The sequence below is a fragment of the Myxine glutinosa genome, chromosome 14, assembly GCF_964187855.1.
Source record: "Myxine glutinosa chromosome 14, kmMyxGlut1.1, whole genome shotgun sequence".
Taxonomy (NCBI): domain Eukaryota; kingdom Metazoa; phylum Chordata; class Myxini; order Myxiniformes; family Myxinidae; genus Myxine; species Myxine glutinosa.
In genome coordinates, this window is record NC_136274.1 from 49,079,967 (window position 1) to 49,089,994 (window position 10,028).

At 43.6% G+C, this 10,028-nt stretch overlaps 1 protein-coding gene across 1 annotated transcript in view; it reads left to right on the forward strand.

Annotated features, from left to right (window-relative positions):
• The window catches only part of LOC137439250 (polycystin family receptor for egg jelly-like), a 252,807-nt gene extending 243,076 nt beyond the window's left edge, over positions 1–9,731 (forward strand). Inside the window, exons 23-24 of the mRNA XM_078767971.1 lie at positions 5,619–5,894; positions 8,592–9,731. Coding sequence (XP_078624097.1) covers positions 5,619–5,894; positions 8,592–9,133 — 818 coding nt within the window. The 3' untranslated portion in view covers positions 9,134–9,731. The remainder of the gene's footprint in view (positions 1–5,618; positions 5,895–8,591) is intronic.
• The last annotated feature ends 297 nt before the right edge of the window (positions 9,732–10,028 follow it).

A 10,028-nucleotide genomic window follows, 5' to 3' on the forward strand; every position in this document is an offset into this window, starting at 1 on the left:
TTGTAAAGTGCACCATGCTGTCTTTTGATTAAATTCGTCAGTGAAGCGACGGGTAGGCATGACCAGCCATACACAAATGAAGCAAGGCAGTCACGCACGAGATGCTCTCCAATCATTGAGCCGAGTTGTGTTCTCCATCCATTGAGGAAAGTGCCGTGAGTACTTATAATGAAGGGAAAGAGCCATGACTCATGAGTCAGTGTATGATAGTGATGACTCCATTGAGTTCATGTAAATTGGTGTGCATAAGTATGCGAATGCGATAAATGATTTTGTTGCATGAAGAAAAATGGTAGTTCGCTAAAGATGTAAAAATGATAAACCACCACATATCAGGATGTTCCCTCCAATAAGCACTCCTTCTAAGACGGGGTGAAAAAAAAAAGTCCCTCCAATAAAGCCCCCTCCTCCAATAAGTGCCCCGCCCCTCTGGAGAGGGTTAAACAAATAAACATCCAGGGCATTTATTGAAGGAATTACAGTATACCAAAACCACCAAATTATGACCACCAAAATATGGTCACCACATCTGAGGAAGGACACTGCAGTTAGACTAAGCTAAGAGAAGCAATTGAAGGAGGCAGGACTTTTTACAGTAGCAAGGAGTGTTGTAGAAATGAGACTACAACAATGTCTCAACCATGAGTTTAATCAGAATCAATCTCCAGTAGTATCTAGGAAGAAATCAGCAAGCATGGTATCAGTACATTACAATCGTACAAGCAAGAATAGATATGCCACTCAAGCAAACAAGCAAGCAATGCATAATGTGATTCTTCTTACCGGCACTAAGCATGAGCATGAATAACACACAATAAATGTCACAGGACTGCCCTCCGAAACCTAGCGTCCAGGAACTTATAGACGCCCTGCAGTGGACAGTAGATGTCATTACTCCTAGGTCCTTACTTACGTACAATTTCACAACATTCCTCCCCATGTTTAAAACATAACTAAGCAGGGCTAGTAAGCAATGCAGCAATACACGCATATCTATATTACGCAGATGGTTACGTAAGATTCAAGGATCAGAAAAGCATCTCAACAACAGCCGAAGCGATCGGGGCGGCGAATCGCCCTCCCAGTGCGAGTTCTATACACATCGGGCTCTTCATCAGCGGGACCTGAATCGACCTCCGCAAAGAAATCACCCATTTCAGGCGATGGAGGCAGCACAGCCATATCACTCATTGAGCCGAGTTGGAGGCGGCACAGCCAGGCGAATCAGCCGGCGGAGTCCCCATAGCCAGATTCCCCGAGTTGGGCTCAACCCCAGCCGGATCCCCGCACAGCGCAAGATGGACTCGCGTCCATCCGGCAGCTGCACGCGAGCATGGTCGGGATTAGTTTGGAGAATGCGGACCTTGTCAACGAGAGGATCGAATTAACTAGGGCGAACCGTGCGTTTGAGAAAAGCTGAGCCAGACTCAGCAAGCCAACCAGGCAGAGGTCGGACTGCGCCAGAACGTTGTGGGTAGCGGAATAAACGATTGTGAGGAATTTCGTTTGTAGCGGTGCACAATCAAGAACGGATCGAATTTAGGGCACCTTGCACCATCAAGGTCCATTCGTCTGGTCCTAGCCCATGGGTCCTGAGGCCCAGGGTAATGGCCTTCCATATAATGCCATTAAATCACTCCAACTGTCCGTTTGCCTGCGGGCTGTACGGAGTAGTGCAGCTAGAGGCAATATTGCGCCCCAGCAGGAAAGCCCTCACATCTCGGGACAAGAATACCACACCTCTGTCAGTGTGCACATAACCTGGATTTCCGAACATCGCAAACAGAATCTGCAAACAATGGATAACCGAACCAGCAGACATGTCACTACATGGGTAGGGGAACGGGAATCTAGAGTACACATCCATGATCATGAGGAGATAACAGGAGGCATGCGAAAACGGTAGTGGGCCTTTGAAGTCCATAGCCAATCTCTCCCATGGCCTGGTAGCCTGAATCAAAGTACCCATGTTTGGTTTATAGAAGCGCGGTCTGAGTTTGGCGCAAACAGAACAGGTACGACACAGGCGGCAGACGTCCTCAACAGAGTAGGGCAAATTGCGGCGTTGCACGTAATGAGCCAGACGAGTCACCCCGGGGTGGCATAACGTTTCGTGGAGATCGCAGAGATCCTCGAAGGAGGTTAGACTAGCGCATACCCTCGGGCGGGATAGAGCATCCGCCGCCAGATTCTCTCAGCCCGGGTGGTATGTGATCTTAAAGCTATATTCAGATAACTCTATGCGCCATCGAGTAATCTTCTCGTTCTTAATGCGCTGAGCATGGCGCGTATCGTACATGAAAGCAACACTCTGCTGATCAGTGATGACCTCAAACGGTTTGCCAAGCACATATGGCCACCATCGTCTAATCGATTCGACGATCGCATATGCTTCTTTCTCGACAGACGAATGGCGCCTCTCCGAGGAGGAGAGAGTCCTTGAGAAGAAGGTCACCCGTTTCCCCGCCTTGAGAGAGAGTTGCAGCTATCGCATGATCCGACGCGTCGCTTTCCAAAACAAAAGGAATGTTTTCAGCAATGGAGGACACAGCAGTGCCAGCAATGTCCGCCTTCAGTTGGTGAAAGGTGACCTTGACGGCATGAGACATAGGGAAAGTTTTGCAATCAACGAGGGGACGGAGTTTCTCGGAGTAATTTTGGACCCAATGAGAATAATGTGCTAACAGCCCGAGGTCACGCTTCAAGGACGCACGGTCGTGAGGCAGCGCCATGTCAAGCAAAGGGCGCAGACGCTCCTTGTCTGGAGTTATCGTACCCTGGTTCACTGTGTAACCTAGGAGATCTATTGTCCTGGCAGAATAATGGCATTTGTCCTTGTTGAGAGTCAGGCCGTATTTGCGCGCGACCTGGAGAAAGTGTCGCAGATTAGCATCATGATGGGCTTGATCATGCCCACAAACCGTTAGGTTGTCAAGGTAAACAAAAACATCGGTTAATCCTTCCTTGGCGATGATGTCATCAATGGCCCTTTGAAAACACGGGACACCGTTAGTAATGCTGAAAGGCAAACGGTTGAATTGATACAGCCGCTGACCGGATTCGAACCCTGTATAGATGCGGTCGGCTGCACATATCGGAATTTGATGATAAGCGCTGCACAGGTCGAGAGTACTATACACTGCATATTGTGCAACCTGTCGGACCAAAGCATCCAACCCCGGAAGTGGGTAGGCATCCAATTCCGTAAATCTATTTATGGTCTGTGAATAATCGATTACCATGCGCTTGCGGTGATTTTCAGTCAGAACGACCAGAACTTGCGCATGCCAAGGAGATCTACTGGGCTCGATTATGCCTTCTCTGATAAGTTGGCTCGTTTCCTCCACGATGAATTGCGCATCAGCCCGGGAATAGCGTCTCGATTTCATAGCTACCGGGGCGCAGTCCAGAGTCAGATTCAGAAATAGCGACAGCGGTTCAATCGCCATTGCCACTCGGGCATGTACCGAGAGGGTAGCGTCGCCCCCGAACGTCAGCTCTATCCGGCCATGGCGATGGAGAAAGTCATGCCCCAGCAATACTTCGGTGCATAAGGTAGACAAGATCATTAGGCGAACATCCGGATACATTGTGCCATTAATTACTAGCTCTACACGGCATTCTCCCTTAGTGCGTATCCAAAGTGTTTGCAAAGCCATGAAAATCCTAGGTGAAGGCCCCAGAATCGGCCATCGGTGCCGGCGGACAAGGTCCATATCAATGTAGCTCTCCGTCAAACCCGTGTCAACGAGGGCATTCGCAGGTTGTCCTTCAATCAGTACTGGGACGACATCACTGGACTGTGTCGGGACCTCCAGGGGTGCTGGGCGAGCCTCGCGTGTAGAGGAAATGCCTGCCAGAGTAGAGCGGGAATGTCGCCCTTGCGAGGCATGACATCCTTTTGCAAAATGTCCCCGCCGTGCACAGGTGTGACATGTCGCTTCGCGTGCAGGGCACGCCGATCGGGGATGGTTCTGGTTCCCGCAGAAGAAGCACTTAGCGTTACTCCTGGCCGAAACCGTGGCAGCCAAACTCGTACCTTCAGCTCCAATGGCTTCCGTTGGCTCCGGCGGATTTTCAGCATCAGGGTGCTCCGCAGTCGCGTCGTTCTCAAGGTTTCTCTCCCCCGCGAGGCCGGCCGTGACATAAGGTGTGAAATAAGGGCGACCGTACGCTTCCGACTGCATCTGGGCTCGTTGTAGTACGAGAGCCAGATCATAAGTCTCCTTGAAAGTCATGGTCGTTGATTCCAGCAAACGCTGCCGTATCGATGGGGACTGAATGCCAGAAACAAAGGTGTCCCGCAAGAGATCATCACACACCTGTTCATGCGTTCGAACCTCGGATGAGCATTCCTTGCCCAGGCGACGTAGTTCGTGAGCAAAATGTTTGAGGGATTCAGAAGCATCCTGTCTCCTTGTGGCGAGCTGGTACCGAGAGTAGATAATGCTCCGAGGCTTGATGTATATAGTTCGTAGCTCTTTTATGGCCGCAGCGTAGGTTTCACAATGAGAGATATAATCATGAACGGTGTGAGTCACATGGGAATGGAGAACTGCCCGCTTCACCTCATCATCGATGTCGGCGTAAGTTTGCAGATAACTCATTAGCAGGCTCAGCCAGTGCTTGAGCTGGCTCGGCGCATCCGGCGCCTGAGGGTCCCCTCCGAACGTGGGCAACTGCAAGAGCTTATGTGACATGTCGATCCCGAATGATGATAGAAGAAGATTCTGATTAAGGGTTGTAGAAATGAGACTACAACAATGTCTCAACCATGAGTTTAATCAGAATCAATCTCCAGTAGTATCTAGGAGGAAATCAGCAAGCATGGTATCAGTACATTACAATCGTACAAACAAGAATAGATATGCCACTCAAGCAAACAAGCAAGCAATGCATAATGTGATTCTTCTTACCGGCACTAAGCATGAGCATGAATAACACACAATAAATGTCACAGGACTGCCCTCCGAAACCTAGCGTCGAGGATCTTATAGACGCCCTGCAGTGGACAGTAGATGTCATTACTCCTGGGTTGTTACTTACGTACAATTTCACAACAAGGAGTACATTAAAATACTTCGGGCAAGACAAAGGAAAGGATGTGGAGGAGAACAAAAGGTTTAATCAAACATTGTTTGGGCCCCTATAGAGGAGCAACAATTCGGGTAGACTTTGAGGACGTCACTCGCCAATGAGAACCATCAAGCCTTACAGGAACAAAAACAAGACCAATACAGAATGTAGATTATACAATTCCATAATAAACCATTTTAAATCCAACTAGAGAGTTCATAGAACACCTTACCCTGCATTTGACCAATCGGCTTGAGAAAAAGGACACAGGAAGGGTCTTTTCAACTCTTGCTTTGCATATCCAAGCACAATTGGAACATATTTGATCGTAATCCTGATATTCTACTTCCTGTTATTTCATTGTTGCAATGGTTTTAGTTTATTGTCTGATTTGCATACATATTTTCTTCCACATTCTGTATATCCTTTTATATTACCGTTCTGGTCACTATTGTTTTGGATAGTTAGATTATTATTACAGGAACACAGAATTCATTAATATTTCCATTATTCTTTTGAATTTTTTTCTCATCGTTTTCCAGGTGTGCTCATCACTTCGCACAAGATATCGGTGTTCAGACTCAAAGAATTGGATGCGACATTGACGCACATATGCTGTGCAGCCTTCATTATCCTGACACTTTACTTAGCCTTTACCACGGTGATGAGGGCTTTCGAATTGAAATGGAGGTCGCTACAAAATGTTCCATTTTGGGTGAACATCTTTGCACTTTCTGTGGGTTTCTGCCTGCTGGTGGTGTTCTACCACCGTAAAGTAGTCGAAGCAAATACAAATATCAGATTACACAACACACCCTGTGAGTTACTCTTTACTATACCTTTTACATTTTAGAGTAATGGCTCGAGGCATTATCGTCTATAGGCTTATGTAACATTTTCCAGGTTTGTCATTTTTTGGGGTAGATTATAATTGGCACTCATGTCTAAACACATCTAGAAACTTCACTGATTAAGAAAAAAAAGGGTGCCAATTTTTCCATTAACATTTAGGGCCTCCATTTTGAATTTCAAAATGGCCACCACCGGAAACAAAATGAGAGCAGTAGAAATACTCTGAATTAGCAAAAATCAAAGATGGCCACCAAATTTCAGACTTTTCTTTTACGTAAAATGTCATAACTTTTGAACCAATGGACATAGGAAGATGTTTTTGGTGTCTAACTATATGTTTTGGCATATGAGGATTCCAATAATAACAACATATTAATGATTCGAATACTCTTCACCAATCCTCCAAAACATTTAATATAAATAATGTAGAACATGTAATTCAATATAAATTTATTTGGGCGGTTATAGAACTTGAAGATGGATAATTTTTTTAAAGGTACAACATGTATGAATCAGGAGTGTCAACGTTACGGATTAAATGTTCCTAAAAATGGCCCTAAATGGCCCTAAAATTAATGGCCCTAAATGTTAATGGCAAAACTGGCACCCATTTTTTTCTTCATCAGTGATGTTTCTAGATGTGTTTAAACATGAATGCCAAGAATCTACCCAAAATTTTGCTTTTTTTTACATAAGCCCACAGACTATTAGCATAATGTAGGTATTCATTTGTAAGTCGAATGAAGGATATAATATATATATATATATATATATATATATATATATATATATATATATAATAATAATAATAATAAATATATATATATATATAATAATAATAATAATAATAATAATAATATATATATATATATATATATATTTAATTATATATATATATATATACAGTCACATGAAAAAGTAAGTACATCCCATGTAAAGTTTTGACTTTCTCAACATATTTCAACATACAGCTATTTGATCTTCATTTCAACAATACTGATAGATAAAGGTGATATAATACAACAAATATCATGAAACATTTACATTTTGTCGTCCATTGTATAATTTAAAGAAACATAAATGCAAATTTCGCATTTGGAAAAAGTAAGTACACCCCTACATGTATCACTACTTCAAATACCTAAAATTAGAATCAGGTGCACCAGCTCAGGTGCAAATGATTGGAACATCGTCAGAAAGGATCTTGGAGGAATCTGTCTTATTTAAACCTCAGACATTTATTTGGTTTGCTCTTTGTTGTTGAAGTGTGCGGCGTCACCATGCCTAGATCAAAAGAGCTCTCTGAGGCCTTCAGAAAGAAGGTTATAGATGCCTACGAGTCTGGGAAGGGATTTAAAAAGATCTCCAAACAATTTGAAATCAATCATTTGACAGTCCGGAAGATCATCTACCAGTGGAGAAGATTCCAAACAACTGCCAACTTGTTCTGGCCAGGCCGCCCCAGCAAGTTCAGCCCAAGAGCAGACCGCAAGATGCTGAAAGAAGTCTGGAAGAACCCCAGAATGTCATCACGGGACCTACAGGAAGCTCTTGCCACTGTTGATGTCAAAGTGCACGAGTCTACCATTAGAAAGAGGCTCCACAAATTTGATCTACATGGGTGGTGTTCTAGGAGGAAACCTTTGCTGTCCAGAAAGAACATCAGGGCAAGACGAAAGTTTGGCAATGAACACCGAGGCAAAGACCAGCACTTCTGGAACAATGTGCTCTGGACAGATGAGTCAAAGGTAGAGCTATTTGGCCACAGTACCCGAAGACATGTTTGGCGAAAACCAAAGACAGCATTTGACCACAAGAACCTGATACCAATTGTAAAGCATGGTGGGGAAAATATTATGGTTTGGGGCAGCTTTGCTGCATCAGGGCCTGGGCATCTCACCATCATAGAATCCACTATGAATTCTTCATTGTACCAGAGGGTGCTTGAGGATAATGTGAGGCCATCTGTCGGAAAGTTGAAGCTCAACCGAAGGTGGACCTTGCAACATGACAATGACCCTAAACATACCAGTAAATCCACCAAGGAATGGCTGAAAAGAAAGAAATGGAGGGTTCTGGAATGGCCAAGTCAAAGCCCGGATCTAAATCCCATCGAGATGTTGTGGGGGGATTTGAAACGAGCTGTGAATGCAATTGTGCATGCTGTTCAACAATTTTTTGTTGAATAAATTATTGCAAAGTCAATTCTTAAATTGTTTTTTGTTCAATTAGATCACCTTTATCTATAGATACTGTTTAAGTGAAGATCAAATGTTGATATGTCCACATATGTTAAAAAGATTTAAAAAACATTTCATAGGGTGTACTTACCTTTTCCACATGCGAAATTTGCATTTATGTTTATTTAAATTACACAATGGACTACAAAATGTAAATGTTTCATGATATTTGTTATATTATTTCACCTTTATCTGTCAATATTGTTGAAATGAAGATCAAATAGCTGTATGTTGCAATGTGTTGAAAAAGTCAAAACTTTACATGGGGTGTACTTACTTTTTCACGCGACTGTGTGTATATATATATATATATATATATATATATATATATATATATATATATATATATATATACATAATACATATATGTAAATTCCTGAGTTCAATATCAACTGATTATAACATGGTACTCTCTTTCTACAGGGACTACAGAGATGTCAGAGTGCCTTTCCCTTAGTTTTCTCTCAATGCAGCTTTTAGGCATCCTCGCATTCCTCACCTCCATAAAGATTTTTGGAATCCTGGGCTCATCGGCCTGTCTAAGGCCAATGGTGGAAACCATGGTTTTCTGCAGCCGGCTTTTGTATCCCTTCACATTGATCTTCTTAGTTGCCATGTTTGCTTTTGGCCTCCTTTTCTGGGCAGAGTTTGGGGGCTGGTTGGAACGCTACAGCACTCTGGGGAAAAGTATGACCTCGGCAGTTGCTGCACTTCTTGGAAAGTCTGACTTTCATGATTTCCAAGAGCATGGTGGGAGCTTGGCAGCTTTCCTATTCCTCTTTTATATGTTCACTTTTGCCATCCTCCTTTTAGATCTTGGAATCCTCATTGTCTCAGAAGCAACCTCTTTGGCTTTCGGGGTACAGCATGAAGGGCAATCTCTTGATATTCTTGATAATCCCCTACAAAAGATTAAACTCATTTATAACAACACTAAAAGAAAGATTTTTAAAATCTTCGCCTGAAACTACAAACGATAATGCTTCTTACAACTCTTTCTTTCATCTCTAGGCTGCACTAAGTGAACAGACCTGTATGGCAAAATTGTAAGAGAAATGGAATCACTTTATTTCTCCAAATGGTTGCATTGAATGTTTTTCCTATTTTATTCTTGTTTTAATAAATTTAAACTCTGGTCAATTGCCAACGTTGTCTATTCATTTTGGCCTTCACTTTTCTCTTGTTCTGGTCCGAGTGTTTCAAGCATGGAGCAGACAGGGAAACCTATATAAGATAGGATTCTTACAGTAATGATCTGTAAGTTTATGGCCTCATACAGAAGTCTAGAAATATATAGAGTACAGCATAGAAATGTATATCGTCCATGTATAACTAGTTAGCAATGTTGATGTATTAAGGGACATGTTAGCTTAAGGATTGCTTTGTTTGAATGTGCACCATACAGAGGGTGGTGTGTTGTAATAATTAATTATATAGAGATTAAGGTTAAGACAATCGTACATCTAGCCACTTGTAATCCTCCGGGTGAGGGACTTGATGAGGTTGAAAAGAATGACACCTCTGTTGAGAGGAAGAGCAAGGCAGATCGTAATTGGGCTTCTACCAAGCAAGGGGGGGGGGGGGGGGGTAGGGGTGAGGGCGGAGCTATGAACGCGTCTGAGGGCGGAGTGTTTTTCAGAGAGCGGGGGGAGGAGCCTGTGTCTCTCATGTTCAGTGCGGTCATCTGAGGATAAGTTACATCTGATTGCCCCTGTTCCTGCCCCATTGTCTGCTCCCCGTTTCGTCTGCCTGCTGCGTATTCGTGCTTCATCGTCCATATTTGTTGCCTGCACGTCTTGTTCGCCGCTGCCTGCTTTTCATCTCCATCTCGACAGCAGGCTAAAGGCCACCCGCTTTTTT